At 38.0% G+C, this 20869-nt stretch overlaps 1 protein-coding gene across 2 annotated transcripts; it reads right to left on the minus strand.

The window, feature by feature from the left end:
* Window positions 1-1733: 1733 nt before the first annotated feature.
* On the minus strand, window positions 1734-19453 carry LOC111587413 (prepronociceptin-like). 2 transcript variants are annotated; one of them, XM_023297356.3, is made up of 3 exons: window positions 19314-19453; window positions 6855-6988; window positions 1734-3492 (listed from the first exon to the last, which is right to left on the minus strand). In XM_023297356.3, exons 2-3 carry the CDS (start codon window positions 6972-6974, stop codon window positions 2872-2874), a joined length of 741 nt encoding a protein of 246 aa, XP_023153124.1. In that variant the 5' UTR covers window positions 6975-6988; window positions 19314-19453; the 3' UTR covers window positions 1734-2871. The 2 variants fall into 2 exon arrangements, with proteins under 2 accessions (XP_023153124.1, XP_054870132.1); XM_055014157.1 differs by having other exon boundaries at window positions 6855-6985; window positions 19314-19439.
* Window positions 19454-20869: the final 1416 nt, after the last annotated feature.

Consider the following 20869-nt stretch of genomic DNA (forward strand, 5'->3'; position numbering starts at 1 on the left):
CCTGCTGTTACCAAGGGAGGGGTGGGGGGTTGCTAGACCTGCAATGTTTAGGTGGGTAGTACGTGTCAAACATCCACATGAATGTCGGGACTCAAGGTTTCCCAGGAGAACATTGCATTAAGCAAGATGATTGATCTTATTCCTTTCACCTGTCAGTGGTCATAATATTGTGGCAGATCAGTGTATATTGCTGTCTGTCTCTTTAATCTCTGGAAAATTATTCAAATCAGGGGTTAAAGATTAAACATATTGTACACATAGATACACCTAAGAGCATTTTTGTCACTAGTGTTATTTTGCATGTTGGGATGAGAACAGTCTTCTGGCTTAATCATGCTTAAGTGACATCTGCAGCATTAGATGGCTAAACGTGTTCTGATGGGTTTAGTGTAGACTTCAGTGCTTGTAAAAAAAATTAAAAAATGAAAAATTCTCGGTCGTCCTAGTCATTTCTTCATGTTAGGTGGTCCAGCTAATAGTTGTTAACATTCATAGTGATCATGAAGCACTTACAGTGAAATCTGATCTCTTGTAACAACAGGGAGTTACCACTAAGGGGAGCCAAAAGCTTGCTGTCACTGCTTTGTAGTTTGTAGATCCAGTTATTTCTATATGCTTCTGTAGCTGCTGGTGTACTTTATTAAAACTTAAAGCGATGAACGCCCCAACTCATCTTTATCCACAAAAACAAGAAATGCTGATGCAATAAAGAAGTTAACACCATAAGCAGGCAATTGAACTCTGCTGGGGGACATGCATTTTATTTTACAGCTACATTCTAATTTAAAATAGAGTTTTTCTCTGCTTATCCAAGGGCCCAGCATTCTCTGCCAGTTTCAATTTTATGTGCTTGAGAAAGGAACAGGTAGTGTAAATGTATGGTGGCATAATTCTCTTGAGAGGTTTATCCAGTCTGTGTGAGGGAAGACTAGGTACAGCTCTGTTTTTGGAAAGATATGTTGCAACTGAATTTTCTGTCATTTTTTAAATGCTGTACCACAATCTTGATATCATTCATCCTTGCCGTATTCATGAGTCAGATGTGTCAAACTAAATCCAACTATCAAGATAATGAGAATTAGGAAGAAACCAGAACATTTTCATTTTGTGGGAATTCTTTTATGTACTTATTATTATTATTAGTAGTAGTAGTAGTAGTAGTAGTATTGTCATTATTTGCATTTAATCCATGATTTAGGAAACACTGACAGTCCTGCTGTTAATAATAACTAAAGTAACTGCAGTAACTCATAGGCTATGTTTTAAAAGTATTTAAGTATAGTCTAAGTATAATAAATTGAGCTTTAATTTTTAGGCCTTCAATTTTTTTTTTTTTATCACCTCCTCCAAAAACCTTATGTTTGCATTCTATAATTCTCCAGGACTGTATAAAAACAGCCAGGCCAATTTTCATGAAACTTGGTATAGATGTAGAGCACGGGCAAAGGAAGAATTTGTTAAATTTAGGAGAGGATCGGGATCATTGTCTTTAAAAAAGCACGACAGGGTATTGGCCTTATCAGAGGTCCGAACACCTCTTGAGTGCATCTCAAGTTCGAAAAGAAAAACCAAAGCATTTGTTAATGGACTACCAACACTGAAAAGTATTTCAGAGCTTCATTGGAAGGACAAAAATGAGCCAAAGCAGTTACTATATAAATCTAAAATAACTTAAAAGCTGCCATTACTGGCTTTACTATACTGAGAAGAAAACACCTCAAGACACAGAATCATTTGCTGCATGACAAGCCACGAAGGAAATAGTAAACTATATTTATTGAAATGTTTAAATTAAGCTATTTACAATTCCTCATTATGGGCAACAAAAACATTTCACATCAGTACAGTTCAAAGACCCAAATATTGTTTGTACATAGAGGAATCTGGCATCTGGAGACAAGAGCCAGTCATAGATGATACTCACTTTTATATCACGAGTTTGGCAGATGATCAGTAACATATATGGATGACTGTTAAGTGCTCTGTAATCTTTTAATTCACCATCTATTGAAATTAGCCCAAGTAGCCCTGTGTCAGCTGTGTTTTGGCACAGTGATAAATCAACGGTTTTGGCTGTTTTTACAAGTTTTCATTTATTTACCACAAATCACATACAGTATACTTTACATTACTGCTGATACTACCCTCACCATGAAGCCAGAATATGAAAAAAACACTGATATTATTCTTTAACAGAAGCCAAGTTATGTTCTTTGCCAACTGATGGTGGTATAATAAAGAGAGAGAATCTTAAATATTTTCAACAAGTATGGATACCCCCCAAAAGAAAAAAAGGATTGTAAGATGTGTAAAATGTAAGATTTTCATACATGGCTGAGCACAGACTTATTTGGTAAAAATCAAATAATATCATACAAGGAACACAAATAATAACTTCCATTGTTGATTTATCTGGCAGATTGCATTTAAGAGTAAAATATATCCTGTTGTATCATTCATATGGCTACCCATAATTACCAGAAAGAGTTTCCTTTAAAGGTCATGAGGATAAAGTTTTGGGCGACTAATCAAACGTGCATCCCACAAGGGGGCGCAGAATGGGAAGTCTCAACAATGGGCTTCACGGGAGGCAAATTTTCTAATACCTCCACTGGAGGATCAAACTGGACGAGAATTAATGTAAACACATGAGACTGAAAACAGAAACAACCATTCTCATGTCTTGGGACAACAAGACCTCCAACTGGAGTCATAGACTAGAGGCCTAATTTTTGGTAATTTACTTAAATTCAATAAATCAGCTTTGATAACACAAGTTACTTTGACATGGCAGTAATTGGAATACAAAACAAGATCAATGAAAACACATCAGGAAATAGTTTTATGGCAGTGGTTTAAAGGTGCACTCCACTAAACGTCATTTTGTTGGGTGAGGTCTTCTGACAGGCTGTTGAACTCAGTGGCTCGAGTGCTCATCCCCAGATACTGCTTCAGGAATTCACTGAAACGTTTTTGGTTGTTCCACTTGCGGGCTGATTTTCGAATGCCGATGAAGCCACCATACCGCTTCTGGTATGACCTTCCCGGGGACATCAGTTTCCTGTAGTCATGCCTCCCTTTGATGAAGCCGCCAAACCTCTTGGAGACACTCAGCCCTTCGTCACCTTGTCCTCTTGCAACCATGTCAGCATCCCCTCCCTCCTGCCTTGCCTCCTCATCCTCATACTCATCTTCAAGAGATAGGGCATTCTGGGAATTGTAGGCAGTGTTCGGCTGACTGCCCTTGCCACCTAGATCCCTGTCGTCCACGCCGAGTGCCCGGGTCACATGATCAAACCTCTGTAGTGCAACAGGCAGCAACAGACGTTCCTCCATGTTCTCATCCTGCTCAGGAAACAGGGCCTCCACCTCCTCCTGAGATCTTTTCCGCATGGTATCACTGAGCGAAGAAAGGGGAGATGACAGCGCTTTATGACAGAAATCCCAGGAGAAGGATGGAGAAACGTTACCTTCGCACTCAAGGAGACACACCTGGCAGAGGCAAAGACAAAAGATTCTCTTCATTATCTTTCTAAAGTCATTTCAGATAAATTTGCTAACATCATATAATAGACAGACCTCAGGATGGACAGCTGGCTCTAGGAATGGTATTGTTGATAATGCTATAAACGTATTTGACAGATTGCAATGAAATGCTGTCTACACATTCATGTTCCTCTCAAAATCAATAATTAACAGATGTTCTGACACACTTACCTAAGATTGTGAAAATTTTATCTTCTAAACACGTGTATGATAACATAACATAGACTGTATGTAAAAGATGGACATGTTGTCTGATCAACCATTGATTGGACTTAGTTTGGCATTTGCCCATCAGCTCCTTGGTCTATTGAGGCCAGACGTAATGAGCAAGGGGTGGATCTGACTGAGACACTATGCATGCAGATACGGTAGCAATCCATCAATCACCAGGTAACACCAAACTAAAACATACCCTGCTTTGTCATTTATCCTAAATGGGGCCATAATTTCCTAAGTGAACATCTTCTTAAATTGAAGGAGACTTGAAACTAGTGACTGAGACCATAAATGCATCCATCCATCCATTCATCCATCCATCCATCCATCCATCCATCCATCCATCCATCCATCCATCATCCATCCATCCATCCATCCATCCATCCATCCATCATACCTATTATTGTTTCTGCAAAAATGCAAACCTTTCAATGTACATAGTCTACAGAAAGATCTCTGTTTATCAGCAAATATATTTATTAGATTTACTAAATATATGGATAAATGTATTTAAAAAATGTTTAATTAGTCATTGCTTATTTTGTCCTTCTGAGGTTTATTAAGAATTTCTTATATGTAGTTTGTTTGCACAGCATAGTCATTCCATAGAGTATTTAGAACTGTCTCTTGTGCCTCGAGGCTTTTGTGTCTGTTGAATTTGGTATGGTGCTCCAAGGAAATTAAATGTCTTATTTGTGGTTGATTCTAACTTTTACCTGTTTTCAGAAACATCCTGCCCTCTGGAATTGAAGAATAATAGGACAAGCAAAAATCCGAATAACTTGTAAAAATGTGAATTAAAAGTATCTATAGGCTGGAACCTCTCCCAGCTGACTTCATGTGAAGGCAGGGGACAGCCTGGACAGGTCACCACAAACAAGCACACTCACACCTACGGACAGTTTAGAATTACTAATTAACCTCAGCATGTTTTTGGACTGTGGGAGGAAGTCAGAGTACCCGGAGAAAGCCCATGCATGCACAGGGAGAACATGTAAATTCCATGCAGAAAGATCCCAGGCCCAGGCTGGGGATCTTCTAACTGCAAGACGACAGTGCTATCCACCAAGCTACTGTGCAGCCCATAAATGCATTAGACAAATGCATTTATGGATGTCATAATGTTAATAGATCAAGGAAGAAGAAAAGTCATTTTCTCATCATCTTGTATATGATGACACTTTTTTCTCCAGCGGTAGGAGTGGCAGTCTGCTGGCAGTTCTAAAGCCTAGCCTGGAGCACCGCTGTAGACTCCCAGACTTACTACTAGTTTCATAACAATACGTGCAACCCGCTACTGTTGTGCTTACTTGTTTTGCTACGTATTTCAACTTTTTCAAATTTGCTTTTTGACACACTTGTTTTGAGTAGTGCTGTGAACTAATGGAGCTTTTGAGACACCCAGAATCTCAGCAATCTCCCTAATGGATTATTAAAATTATTCGGATTCTGCTACATTGCTTTTTGTATGCTTTTAGAGCCATGGATTAAAATATATTAGGATTGAGTCTAATGTCCATGTTTGAAAACCTTTGCAAATATAACTGATAAATAGAGCAGGGGAAGTAGATAAACATATTATGTAGCCAAACAAAGTCGTAATTATTTCTGTACACCTGAAAATACTTTTTCTCCATCAAATGCAGAGTGCCTTAAACACATGCTATAGGGTTCTGAAAAGCTTTTGATTTGACAGGGCTGCTTGAGTGGAAAATCCTTATGCCAAAATCAACATTACAAAAGGAGACTGATTACATCTCTAGCTTGTTTATCACCTGTATCTTCCACTTCAATGGTTTTTTAATGGTTATTTTGTGTGAGTGTGTATGTGTGTGCAGTCATGCTTCCATCACTTCAGAGCACATTACATTGACATTGAAGCCTACTCTAACCCTATTCTTTACTACCACTCACCTGCCCCTGATCCTTACATCAATATAGAGGCTCTAACACTACCTTGTTTTCTTGTTTTTGTTTAGGAAAAATGTATATTTCTGTGGATTGTCACAGTGCATGAAATACTACATTGCTTTCAACGCATCAGTTGCTGTTTCCATGACGCAGGCTAATTATGGAAGCTCTAGTCCCTTATTGATTTACATGTAAAATGCTTTTCATCTAGGAAGGAGAGATAAAAGAGACTAGAAATTAAAATAACCCAAGGAGGCATTCATTCCAAGAAGGGGGCGGTAAGTCAGTAGATGTCTTTAAAGAGCCCAATTCAGCAGGCTCACTTGAGGTCCCTTTGGAATACCACTGTGACCTAAGTGCCTAACACCACCAGTTCATAGTTTATGTTTTAAGCCATCTGCACTTCTTCTAGTTGCTGCAAAAATGTCAGGGATGCAGACATGCCATTAACCAGACAGAAACAACCTCAAGGCAACAGCACGGAGAAGAGAAACACACATTTATCCCCAGGAATCAATTAGCCACAACAAATTAAATTTCAAATGCCAAAAGGGTAATTTGTTGAGTCAGAGACAGTGAAGCAGCAGTTCAGAGGACGGGTTGAATAGAGGAGGGTGGGTTGAGGAGTTTCCAATTATTTTATCACCAAATGAAAAGAGTCCCAGTGGAGAGACTGTGTTCAGTGTGAGTTTGATTATTCATGAGATTGCAGTCTAGTTTTGTCTGAATGAAATGTTTGCTTCTCAATATTTCAGAGCGATTTTATTTTCCTTAATTTCTTTGAAAAATCACTTTTGCTCCAAGTTCCTTGAGACTGAGATTATAAATGTGCAAAAAGACAGTCACTTTTGGCCTTTTTATAGAAGACATTTTGACTTGTCATAGCAGGAAAAGTACTTTTTAAGATTTTTTTTACTGATAAACGTAAAAATGACAGTGGAGCAATGAGCCATCATGATCTCAACACTGAAATTGAAGCAGCTAAATGGGATTCCGTGGTTAAAAGAAATAATTTTAACGTTTACATCTATTACAACATTCCTAATTCAACTTTTAACTTTTGTATTTACTGTGGTCCATTTTCGTGACTTTGTGTAGAGGCTTACAATCTGTAGTGTGTGTGTGTGTGTGTGTGTGTGTGTGTGTGCGTGCGTGCGTGTGCATGTGTGCAGACTCCTCACCATGGTGTTGAAACTGAGCTGTTTGGGCAGGATGTTGCTGCAGGACAGGCAGTCAGCCTGACAGTCACTCTGTGCTGGATTACACAGGCAGAGCAACAGCAGAGCCACCACAGTCTTCATGGTCCCACCGTCTGCTGCACGACACAGGACACACAAAACACACAGGTTCAGTCCAACTGTTCGATACAGCCACTGTATAAATTCTCTTACCCCTCTATAATTCACTAGTATCCAGCTATGTATGTTGATGTGTGACTGGTCTGTGAATGTTTGCTCAAATTAAAGTAGATTTATAAGACACTGGCAGAAATAAACTCAAATGAAACAGACTTTTCGTTTGGCATGAAAGCAAAGTGTCTTTATATGTTGTGTCTTAATACGTATGGCATCCACCAATACATCCAAACATCATATGGGATTGTTCAGTGTGACATGCTTAATTTACGAGAGCAGGACTTGGTAGGTGATGCTGGTCTACAAGCCACAGTGACATTGTCTATATGTGGACACATCACTGAAATATCACTGCATTTTAAGCTGATGGGATGAACTTCTTACAGAGCCTTTACTGTAGCAGTTTCGGAGCAAACTTTAATATTAACTCTCGTTTCTCTTTGTTTTTTGTCTCCACTGTGTTCTCCACTATCTCCTGAGGGAAAAATCTGGCTCTTAAATGTGCCACTGTGCTCACCTGTGAGTTCCTAACTGTGCCTGCCTGCCATTTGCTGCTCAGCAAGTAGTGTACCGTGCATTTTTAAAGCTTTGTCTGAGAAAACATCAGCTTGCTGTGGCAGAAATTGCGTTAAAAGAGTAGTAAAAATGAACCAGTACATTTGTGCCACTTTTTTCCTTGTTATTTCATACATGACATTAATTTCATTATGTAAGACATTCATAAAATTAAATAAAATATATTATTTTAGATTTTAGCGGGCACATTTGACAGAGCTTGGCAAGCTGTTTCCTAGTGCTAAATCTTTAAGGCCAATTCATTCTTTTGGCATGTGTCTATCTGAAAAGGGTACACGTGACATAAATGTGTGACCACATGGACTGGCCACACTGCATTTACGGCAGCTGTACATGTATCAGGGAAACAAATAATGCTTCAAACAAATGCTTGTTATGAAAAGAGACTGTACAAGGAGATCCTCCATCATCGACACTTTTATTGTACATCATGATAATGATGGGGTAATACGACCCCACAGCAAAGTGATGTATACCTATTGTAGTATGAATAGAGCTGCTGTCCACTGCCTGCTTTTAAAATCTGCATCAGTATAGAAACTATGAATTGGCCTTTATGCTAATCTAAGCTTTAGACCCTTATAGCTTGACTATACTCCCTTGTGGTTGCACAATGGAGCATAACCAAGGTATGTTCTTTTAATGCTACTTTCTAGTCTGCTAGGCGTCTCCTTGGAGGGTGTGTTCCAGCAAGGTACAGTAAGTTGGCGTCTATGTATTCCCATGTGTAGGTTGTGCCTTTGTAGCATAGTGACAGGTGACATCCACACAGAGTTTTTGTACACCATCTGATGACACGATTTATTTTTTATTTATCTAGGATTTTCAGAAATGTGCAAAGTAGAACACTAGCCTAAGAATGTCCTATTGCTTCTTCTAACTAAAAGGAAACAGAATTCTTATCTTACTCTGGGTGAGAAAGCAAGAAAAGACATTTCATAAAAATACGAGAATATTCCTGTGAAGATTGTTTCAGTAATGAGCCACACATACATCCAGCCACCACCAGTCAAACATTTGTCATTAATGACACAATAATAGCTAACAAAGATAAAGGTCACATTTGATTAATATTACATAAGTACAATTACCATTATTAAGGACTTCTACCAGTCACTCATTATTCTGTCATATCATATAGACAATATGAGGGCATTTATAGACATTTAGGGCAGATTCATAATTAAGAGGGAACAATTAAAGATGAGAAAATGACAGAACTGAATGAAGTGAAAAGGAAAGCAGGAATAAATGAAACAACGGTGAGCATAGGAAACAGAAATAAAATGGTTTGACCTTATTTTGGTAGGAACAGCCCAGTCTGGTGAGTCTGACGTCAGAAACACAACCCGAGTTTTCATCTCATTAAACAAACTCGTTAACTCTTTTAATTGATGCCTCAATTAATGCCTCTGGCAACAAACTGAGTCATTGTTTCTTGCTGACAAGCAGACATACTCAAACTCACGAAACATGCACAGCACACATAGACACACACACACTTACACAGCACACAAACATACGTACATATGTTCACACACCTTACCTCCACAATGCACTGACACACACTGCTCGTGCAGCTGCAGGTTGTCAATATCCATTAAACTGACATTGCAGAAAGTAAAACTAATCTGTGGTTCAAACACTTTAATAATGTCTTAGCAATTTGGAATTTATTCAGAGTAATTAAAAACTGATAAAAGTGTAACGGCACTACAGTCCACTCCAATCCCTACCTACACATAAAACAGTAACCTTGCATAATTAATAAAATTTAATCAGACTTGCGTGGAAAAGATGTCTTGCGTGTCAAGTTTTCTTTGTTCTGAAAGAGGATGGGTTTGTCAGAGAAGGACAAAGAAGAACATTTCAGGCAGGAATATAAGGGTGGGACTCAATTGGCAGATGGTAGACAAACAGCTTGGGTGCCTTCATTTGGCCACAACGAAGCTTATTCTCCATCTTCTTGTCATTGACTCTGTTGACTTGGCTTCTAAAAACTGGAGGATGATGCATGAAGGAGCCATCACATTTTCACGTCTGTTCACTACTCAGGTGTGACCAGACAATGCAAATACATCAGAGTCACGAATACCAACCAAAATCAGTGATATTCATCCTCTAAGAACCATGAATGTATCTGAATAAGACCAGGAGCTGCTACCACTAAGTCAACATTCTGAAAAAAGACCTATAGGTTTAAAAGTTCTTTGCTAAGTGTCAGATGTTTAGGTCAAGAGTTCAGGACAGTCCTCTATCCTGTCAGAATGATTTTTATAACAATCTTAACTTTGTGAAACAAGATTCAAAGTTAACCCAGGAACATGTTTGAACAGCTGTCGTTGAAGGTTAAAGGAGCAGCCCCAGTGCTACAACTGATTGTGAACACAGGGAACAACCAACTTCAGTTGCAACGTTACGTACCGGCTGTTCCTGTCCTAACTCAGGATATTACATATATGCACACTCAGGTATTCTGAGAGCAGTCTTTATCTATTTTTCTGTTCCCTTGTCTATAAAGTACTCTGTGCTGTTGAAGGCACTGTAAAATGAAGTGTCTCAACAACCGATCGTCACTGTGGTCTTATATTAAGGTCTGCCAGGTTCTCTTGAGAGCCGTTAAAACCCAATTACTCTACTTTTAATTAACTAATTAACCACTAAATAAACCAGTTAATTAAATCATTACTGTGTGGAGCTGCACTGAGGCACTGCTGATGGAGGTCTCACAGTCTAGCACAGGATGATTTAGACCATCTTTCAGATGAAAGGAAACCTCTGTCTCAATATTTCTCAACCTTAGAGTGAACACCAAAAAGTTAGAGCATGCAGTGTCACTGTGGGAACAGCAGCATAGAGTCAGCAGTGTGTATTTGATGGTATCTGTTTGTGTAACTGTAACAGCTTTTCGAAATGGAAAAAGCAGCGAACTTCACGACCATCTTAAAACTGCTCACTAAAAAGTACACCTAGTCAGCTGTTAACAAGTACTGTTATCGTTCAAGAGGAGCTTTACTGTAAGTTCTAGTCTGACTTGTGGTCTTGTCATCCAGTAACACACAACTCTCACTAAGCACAGCCCTCAGAAATTCTCAAACTGTTATCAACTGTTTCCACCATTATTTCCTCCATTATTGCCATTTTCTCATCAAGAACAGGAAATATAAAATAAATTACTCCCAGGTTGAAGCACGACTTAAAGCCGGATTATTCACACTTGGTTGAACAGAGAAGTGTGCATCTGTCTTGGAGTGCATTTTTATATTTTAGAGCTGAACTGCAGACTTCTGCGTGACTTTTGTAATAACCACTATGTTGTCAAATTCCCATCAGTGCACCATGTCACTACCTCTGCTCGGATGTAACTTCCTACTTCGTGTTCACTCTATAATTCTGGACATGATGTAGTTGTGCTCATGAAAGAACACAAAGAAAATCCCTAACTGATGTATTAAGTAATGTAAGGCTGCGCAAGTTCACGTGTTTCATACTGTAGTCAGCCCAATAATTGTAACTTTTGATGATATGATTGCATTAAGCTTTATGTCTAGTAATAACTGCTCTCAGTGTCTTACAGGGACATTACTGAGGACAGTAAACATGTGCAGACGTGCTCCTAAGAGTATTTATATGCATACACGTGTGAATGAATTGAAAACCTAATGAGGGATAATTCATATATTTTACATTCTGATAATTAACTTTTACTCTGTGAAATCAGTTGCCTCAAGCTTTCCATGTGTTCGTACCCTGTCACCTTTTATTGTATTAATTCCATTAAATACGAGCCATTTTACTTTTAACTATTTGATCCATATGTGCAATATAGACTTATAGTGAGTGCAATAATATTTATGTCTATTTAATTTGGATATTTCACTTAATTATCAACCTTGTCTCATGCTAAGCAATTTTAATTTTTTTTTTTTTTTTTTTAAGAGGCCAGATCACTTGACGCATTACTGGAAAGTCTTTTTTTGCATTTGTCTTTAATTATATGGCATGTAGTTTTGATGAATCACTTTTGGTGGATGTGGTGGAAATTGTCACCAAGAAAATGAAGGAGAGAGGGGTTGCAGAGGGGAAACGTTTGCCTTGTAACTAGGGCTGGGACTTCAACACGTTAATTATGATTGATTAATTACAGAAAAAATAACACGTTAAAAAAAATAACACATTCAATTGCACCTTTCTCAGTTCCCTCATTTCTGGCACACTGGTAACACTGATGCACACTCCAGCCCAGTAGGTGGCGGTAATGCACCTAAAAGTTTATTTGCCAGCGGCAAAGAAGATACATAGGACGCATTCAGTGCAGAAACATCAGACCAACATGGTGGCTCGGTCACAAACTTTGTCTTTTATTACAAAAACTGTTCAGCAAAATGTATTTCTTAAAGCATTTGAGTTGAGAAATAAGCTGAATCTGTCCTTGTTTTAGTTCAATAATGGCTAGTTTAGACATTTAACGAAAATTTCGTGATGCGGCGGACCTCCGCTCCCTGCACCACATTTGTATAAATGAAACTCGTTTATGCAAATGAGCTCTGGGGCGATGCACCATATTCTTTAAGTTTGCAGTAATCTGTGAATGTAGTAGACAGATAAAAAATGCACAGATAAATACAAATGAAACAAACATTTTTGTTAAGTTCACATATATGTCTATTCATCGATTCAGTCATCAACTAAAATTTATTTGAATTGAAAAACTTATTGCATATTGTTTCAAATATTGCTATTTGACAAAAATGTGATTATTCATGATTAATTAATTACAAAGCCTATAATTAATTAGATTCATGTTTTTAATTGCATCCCACCACTACTTGGAACATTTTCTTAACATTGTGAAACTGTAACCCAAACCACAATCTTTTCCTAAACCAAGCCAAGAGGGTTTGGTGCCTAAGCTGTATGGCAAGGGTGAAAAATGACAGCAAATGTACCAAAAACCGCAGCTCTTGTAATGACCACTGAAGGATAACTCAGAAAGTAAGTCAGTCTTCAAAAACCTCCATGTTTAAAGGCCCAACTTTATAGTGGAAGTAAAAATGCTTATATTTATATTCGCAAGGAGTTTGGAGAAGTCACGAACTCGGTATCATAAATGAAAGCGTTTGTTGTCATCCACCACTTCTTCTCCATAGCAGAACTTTTTTTGGTCCAGTGCCCAAAGGGTTGAAACCAAGCACCCATATGTGATGAACTGGAAGTGAGAATGTGTTGCATTTATGGACATTGCTTCATTTACACATTTGGTTTTTGATCGTTTATTTTATTTTATTTTTTTTGTTTTGTTTTTTTCATTATGTTTTTCAGGAGGTAGGATTAGCATTATCCTCTTTATTATGGATACTTCTGTATTACATATGCTGATTATGTAACTATACAATGCATCTATGTGTATTTTTGGACAAAATGTACATACTTATGGCTGTTATTACACCTTTCTCAATCTGTAATTATTTAAAGGTTATCTCAAGTGTTAATGCCAAAAATATACTTCACAGCCAGTACTAAAATGTGTATTCTTTAAAGACTTAAATAGAAGAACAATAGCTTCCAATAATTAAAAGAGAGAGGAGAAGCATATTAAAGAAAACAGTCAAATACTGAATAATTACTGTGTACTCATGATGTTGGTATTGTTAGTTGATGAGTCAGTTTGACAGGTAATTAAACGTTACTTAGTCTTCTGCCTGCAGCCAGAGTCCTTCATCTGTCAGGACAGTCACTTTGACTGACAACCTGTCCCAGGCCCACTCAAAATACATTGTGCTCTTTGCTGTAATATTGATGTCTAGCTGGCAAAATGGCAGTGGTCATTGATTTGACACATTTCAGGACAGCAGATCTATGCTACAAGCATGTTGAATAAAAATATGTAATCATTATACTGATTTTTCCTTCCTACATACGCTATCTACCTATTCATTCATCTGTCCTCACCGCTCCTTTCCTCTGAGACTAATACATTTTCAGTCTCTTTCCTACAACCTCAGGTGTATTTTCCCCTCATTTCTCTGTCATACACTTTCTTATCTCTTTCTCTTTGCTTCTTAAGACAAAACAAGACAACACCTTTGGCCCAAGAGTTGTCAAATCAGTCGTGTCAAATCAGCGACACACAAAGCCTTTTCAAAAAAAAAAAAATAAGAGGCTGATTTCATCTCTTTATTTAGCCCTTTAGTACCAGAGCAGTATGTGCTTTATTTGTATCTCAAGATAATAATCAGCCCTAAAATGCTACAAATAGATTTGTGACTGTCCAGCAGGAGAGATCTGTTATCTAAACTTCTTTCTTTCTTATTAATCAATAAAACATGGGTTAACTGGAAGAAAAAACTCAAAAAATTGCTTTATTATTAGCAAAAGGTGTTATTTCTTATGATCCTGTTTGTTGTCTCCTTTTCATAGATCATTTCAGCAGCACAGATGCTCCCAGATGTGTCTGCAGAGTGGGCGTTTTGACAAAACGTTTGACACGCATCACAACACGCATTTAGAAGAAACCTGTAGTGTTTTTTATAAGATGCTCCCAGTCAATCAGACTGTAGGTGATGTGGCAGCCGAAGCCATTACAGGCAGACACGCTAAGCTAAATCAATTTCCTTTCTCAATGCATCTAATTACCTAAGGTCGATTAATGGTTAAGACGAGGCTCACACATACACGTACTTACAAGAGGGTTCACACAAGATTTAGATTTTTTGTTTATGATTTAAGATGAGCATATGCTCTGTAATTTCTTTATATTCCATCCTGCCTATATTCAACCTCTATTTGTCCATCCTGTTTCATTTCTTCCTTGTATTTGTACAATATGGATGATGTGGGGTTGTGATATTTTGAAAAAAACAAAACAAAGTACAAGTACAGTACAAGGGCAGACATTTTCACACTCATAGTCAAAATGCACACAGATGTAATAAAAACTCTAAGGGCTCCATTGCATTTAGTTTGTACTCAAGACCACCCAAACTAGTCCAGACCAGGACCAGGTTAGTCTACCTCCCACACTGCATGACACACTGAAAATAAAATGCGGATTGTACAAAGCTGTGTTCCAACATTTTGCATAGTAGTGTTCAAGCAATATTCCAAAGATGGCTACCTCCTTCACTGCTAGCTCTGTAGTCCCTAAATTACATTTGTATTGGTACGTAATTGGAGTGCTTACATGCTCAACTAGATGTAGACTGTGAAGAACTGGTTTTAAAATAACTGATTCAGTGTAAGTATTTCTCAAACTACAGATATTGTCATTTTCAGAAACTTTTACAAGTCTGTAATTTGTGAGCTTAAAATCCCCCTATGTGAATTGGCGAAATATTTTTTTAGGTAAGTTCTTCTATCATGCAGCACGATATTTGGCAACTCTGTTTACTGTTATGCTTTGTGTCAGTTTAACCACTGATTGGATGACATTCATCACATAGACAGTGGTTTATGAATAGTGCTGCAGCTGACAGGAGGTGGTTCAGGTGGATGTCGGGCTTTCAAAGCACTTGACCCACACAAACAGAGATGAAAGATTAAGCCAATGTGGAAGTGGCAAAAAACGCAAGTTCTTTCAATGGCCACTTAAGGCTGGATCCAAAAGTGAATGAATCCCTTTAAAAATCCACAGGTAAACATAGCCAACTTTACAGCATGACACATGCATGGAGGAAACATTTTTGTATAACTTGTTTGTTTATATTATATTCGCGTTTAAAGTCATTCATAATAAATGGTGTCGCTGCTTTGAGTGACATGTGGGTACAGTCATAGGAGACCATTGCTCCACCTCTTTGCTCATTATAGGATTAGCAAGGCAAAGTCAGGCAATGGCAAGATGGCCAAGATGGCATTGCCAGACTTTAAACTTGGGTGACATCACTGAAGGTTTGTCCATCTGAAGTGTGCGTCAGTGTTACCGGTGTGCCAGAAATTAGGGAACTGAGAAAGGTGCGATTAAATACGTTATTTTTTTAAAAAACATTATTATTTATGTAATTAATTAATTGAAATGACCACGTTAAAGTCCCAGTCCTAATAGAAACTGGCTCAACTCACCATATCCATCTCTTGTAATGCATCCTTGTGTGAAAGACAGTGTGTAAGTTTGAACATTTTATCTAAATGACACTAATCCTGACTTCCAGTTTGGCTGTCAAAGATATATTATTTTTCCGTTCCTTCATTACCAACAAATGAAGGAGCCGGAAGAAAGGCCAGGGCGTTTTTCCTCAAGCAGCTGCATCTGACAGGAATCAGCTCCCCGTTGGTGTTTTAACAGAGGGGAAAGGAGGAGCATTGGGAGCAGCAAAGAAACATGACGAAGGATCTATGAAATCCTCCCAGCATAAAAGGATGGATGAGGATCCTGCTGTGGTAGGAACATTGTATCGTTGGATTAACTGAATACATTTGCTGTCAATTCAGTGCAGCCCTCAAAGCTGTGCAAAAGAACAACACCATGTGACCTGTGATCCAGCACTGCTTTTCCTCCCTCTATTTTCTCCATCTAATCTTTGAATGAGAATAGTCTACAGGGGTCAAGGAAGTTTATCCATGAAGCTAATGAGGTGTGCTGCGTTGTGGAGGGAGCCAACAAATTAAATGATACTGAAGAGGTGAGGGGAGATGGATTAAAAGGGATTCTTAGGCAATGAGCTTCATGGGGTGTGGACTGTGAAAACAGGGCTGCAACTCAATAAAGTGTTCCTAATGCCTGGTACATTCAGGGTTTTTGTTAGTGTTAAACTGGTGGATGGTGTTAGGTAGGTTAGGTAACATAACACTTTTTTTTTTTTTTAGCATTTTTTTGTGCTGTTTGGGTTTGTATTTGTTTGTGAACAGACAGTATGTCGCAATAACTATGCATAAGACTTAACAGTTCTTCATTAATTTACCCCAAACAAGCAAAAATTAAAGCAAACAAATTAGTAGCAATTGCTTATACATGGGCAGTGACAGATTTTCATGCAGCGTAGGTTAAGAACAGTAACTGGGATTTTTAAATGCTCCAAAAAAAGAGAGAAATAGAAGTCTTTTCTTTCCTCAAAACAGTGCTTGTGTTGTCGTGTTGCTTTTTAGTCCCTTCTAATAGACTTTAGTTTCAAACTCGTTAGATGAGGTTCAAATCTTAGAGTGAAATGGAAAGAAGATATTATCTTTTACATCTCAGAGGTACATGCATGATATGGTTTAAAAAATTCTAGTAAATATTTCAAACATTTTGTGTTTGTAATTCTACTACAGAGGTGTTGAACTCTCAGTCTTCTGTCATGGTCACCGCATCAGTGTTTGTCCAGCTACCTGCAGCAGCAAAGTCAAATTGCCCACAAAAAAAGAAAAGAAAAACAAAACCAAACAAAGAATGCTCATCAGCAGAAGAAAATGTCTTTCAGGATGGACAAAGCTCAGCTAAGATACGGAGCAATTGGATTTTGCACACATTGGTCTTGGTGATTATTGAAGTCCAATTACCTAACATCGGCGATGTATTGAAGCTTCAATTTCTTCTCAAATTATTCACCTCAGGTTTCAAACAATAAGCATTCATACCTTTGCTTAATTTCTCTGCTCCCATTCTCTCCATTTAGCCTCTTATTTTATTGAGCCAATGCAAAAACTTCCAAACATAATTTAAGCCATTCAGAAGTAAATATGACACCCAGTTCTGTTGCAGGCTGAGAAAACAGCTTCTAGCTTCTCTCTGTATCAGTTAAAAATTCAGCCTGAGCGCTATCTATAGATCTACGCTTGCTTCGCTGGAGATATACCAGAACCTCAGATAAATATAAGCTGCTGCCTGCACTTCCAAACATCAGGTATCACAAACAGTTGATGGATAAAAGCCTGTTTGTATTAGCTGACTTGAGAAAATCCATTTTGAACAGTGCCTTTGTTGATGGAGTTCCTGTCAAGGTCAAATGAAAAGTGAGCCCGAGGCTAAACACAAACATGAGGTTAATTATTCAATGTAAAAAAAAAAAAAAAAGTTTCAAAACTGAGACCTCATTTTAAAGTTTGTTATTAACTTCATAAAGGTTTCTTGACAGCTTTAAAAAGAGCACGCACCTCTTAGTAATGAGTTTTACACATAAAAGCCTGAAGGCACAAGGAGAAAAATACTAACAGAAATACATCAGAGGTAGACTGCTACTACTACATCTACTACATCTACAAGCACTATAACTGTGATAAAAAGCTTTAACCTTTAATGTAATGGTTTTCATTTTAAATAAATCATAATGAATAAGGTATGATCTATCAAACTGTCATTTGATAAAAGATCTGACCATTTAAATCAATCCCATTTACTCCGGTCCATTACTCCAGCTTTCCGATGGTTCAGGCTCATAAAGATCATACAGGTCTGCAGCAAAACTATGAGCCAGATGTGGCCAGATGCTTTATATGTGATCAATAAAATCCATTCGTATTACTCCCTTTAATGCTTTACCGCTCTTCATGTACTGGGTATTGCTTTTTCATTATAGGTGGCAGGTTAGAAATATCAACAACAAACCTGCCTGCCTAAGATTAATTCACATTTATTGCCTGTGAAAATGTCGATTTCTGAAAGTCAGTCTATGAAGGGATTCTGTATGAACACTCATATTGCATGGTATTCATCTAATATTAAATTAACTTCAGGGTTTTTTTTTTCAAATAAATGAATTGACAGGGAATTGTCATTTAAATAGTATCCTCTTGACCTCTAAAAATAGCCTTCTGACGGAATGAGTTCTGAAAATCTTACGTTCACTCACCTAATTTACCTTTCCTTACTCTGTCTGTGTTACAGTGTAAACACAAACAGCATCTTTCTGTAAAGACTCTTCTTTTCATTCATGGAACCTACTAGAGCGCAGAAGTAAATCAGGCCTTGATGATTAATGACTAATCGGGACCAGCGATTCGTGACCTTTCTCTCCCTAATGGTGAAATACCAACACACTTACAAAACCAAGCAAATGTGCAGTCTTCTGATGCACCTCCTCACCTCATGCTGTCTGTCTGTTGTGTACATCAGTGTTGCCTTTTAACCCACTCAGACAAGTGGTATTGAACTGTGGTCATTCTGGGTCTGTAGCTGCTCTTTTAGAGGATTCAATAAATGCAGAATCTACGACCTGAAGACACCGCATTAGAGCACTATGTGCCATTAAGCCGCCTGTCTGTCAACCAAGGTCAACAATAGGTTAAGCTCGAAATCTTTGATCGGCGTCATTAAGAACACTCAGTCCCAAGGAGCTCAAAGGTCAGAAGGTCACAGCGCTGCAACAGTAAAAGCAACGATTATCCTGTGACGCTCCAGCAGCTGTGGAAGATGGAGTAGTGATCCAGACAAAAAATGATTGTTGATAGTAAGGCATTATTCCTAACAAGGGCCACTAAAAAACAAACAAACAAACAAACAAACAAACAAACAAACAAACAAAAAACATCTAAACGTGGCAGGTTTTCTTTTTCCAACCTTCTGTATAGTTGTTTTTGTTAAACTCAGGTTACATGATTACTTTAATCAAACTGACACTGCAATATCACTGGCATTAAAGACAACTAGTGTAGCAAAAGTGCCCTCCTCCTTAGACCGAAATCCAAGCAATTATTCATTTAAAAAAAAACAAAAACACAAAGGTGAAAAATTCTGTGTTAAAGGTCAGAGGTCAAGCAGTTAGTTCTTCATCCTACTCCCCAGGGTCTTCTTACCTGTGGTACTGTCAGTGCCAATAGGGGGTCCCTCGGGTGCAGGTTGTAGTTTGTCAGCGTATGTTTCCTTCCCTCAGTCTCAGCGTGGTTTTTCTGGCTACGTGGAGGCTGGAGGCAGCTGCTCTTATAGGGAGCCACCCCTCTACTTCAACCTCCTCCTCTTATTCTCTCTCTCTCTCTCTTCCAAAAATCCCTCTTTCATTAGAGAGAGGGATGGAAAACAGCGAGAAGGAGGAGGAGGTAGAGGATGGGGAAGGGAGTGAGGGAGGTGGGCAGTTAGGAGAGAAATATTGGAGATCGAATAAGAAGAAAGTAACTGGAGAAAGGAGGGAGGGAGATGGAGAGGAAGAGTGGGAGAAGAAGAGTAGAGGAGCAGACAGGAGAGAGGAGAAGACTTGAAGGAAGATGTTAAAATTGGGATGCTGTGCTTTGTTAGGTAATATTCAGATTTGTACTTTTTCTGGTTAAAGTACATGACAAAACAACAATAATGAACCTCATACTGGAAAAATTCAAATCTTATAAGTAACTTGCAGACTTAGAAAATGATTTTTTAAAAATGGTGCATTTGGTGCATTCAAAATAGGGTGTGGTTTACAAATTTCCTTCCAGATATGTAGTTTGTTACATAAAAACACACTGTTTTAATTAACGTGTTGTATAATGTGTTCTCCACAAAAAAAGTTGTAATAAATGTGTTAAAAATTGTGAAAATGATGTCTCTTGTTTGCAAAAAAAAAAAAAAAAGAAAACAGTCTGAAGGCGTCACATTTCCACAGTTCAAGTTGTGTATGGGACCACAAGTGACTGTCGCGAAGAAATCATGCTTAACTGAGCTCAGATTTAGGGTTAGCACAAGTTGGTAGGCAGTGGGATGTTAGACCAGTAATGAAATAGTTCAAACCTCTTTTTTCAGCATTTCAACACTTTGGTGTTGCTTTCAGGCTACAAAGTTCAGGTCACACCAACATGGTATTCTGCTATTTAGTTTAGGTGCAACAATTAGGCTCATTATCCAACTAAAATATTCAGCTGTAGTTTTCTAAATTTCTGTGATATGCGCTGAAGTTACAGCTTTATAACTTTAACGCACAAAACTCGACAAACTGTTTCATGACAGCAGCAGGGGGATAAAATATGTACTTCAATTATTAACAATGAGAAGCTGAATAACTTCACCAATAGTAGAAAGTGAAGTACATTTATGTACTTATCTGTTGTATTTGATACAACAGGTAATATAACAAGCTTTTAAAATACAACACACTGTCAAGATTAAACCAGTGGTTTTCAACCTTTAGGCTTCTTACAAAAATCGGTGTGTAATTGGGCTCAAATTGTTAAAGTCTATGAGTTAACAGCTCCACCAAATTGTAATTCCTTGAAGCCTTTCTCATGGTTTCAGTCCAATACATATTCAAATGATCCAATGTGTCACCAAAATCCAAGATTAGAGAATAAGTCAGAAAGATTGGATATTTTAAAAAAATGTATTAGGACTTTATTTTTTCTTCTTTTCTCTCCTATTCATCACCTCTGGACCCCTCCAATTTATC

This window comes from Amphiprion ocellaris, chromosome 1 (genome assembly GCF_022539595.1).
Source record: "Amphiprion ocellaris isolate individual 3 ecotype Okinawa chromosome 1, ASM2253959v1, whole genome shotgun sequence".
NCBI classification, from domain to species: domain Eukaryota; kingdom Metazoa; phylum Chordata; class Actinopteri; family Pomacentridae; genus Amphiprion; species Amphiprion ocellaris.

Excerpts from the sequence above, each read along its gene's own strand:
- LOC111587413 (XM_023297356.3), bottom strand. The coding sequence starts at position 6,974 with ATGAAGACTGTGGTGGCTCTGCTGTTGCTCTGCCTGTGTAATCCAGCA. Across the intron at positions 3,493-6,854 it reads AGCTCAGTTTCAACACCATG|GTGTGTCTCCTTGAGTGCGA; the intron begins GTGAGGAGTCTG and ends TGCCTCTGCCAG.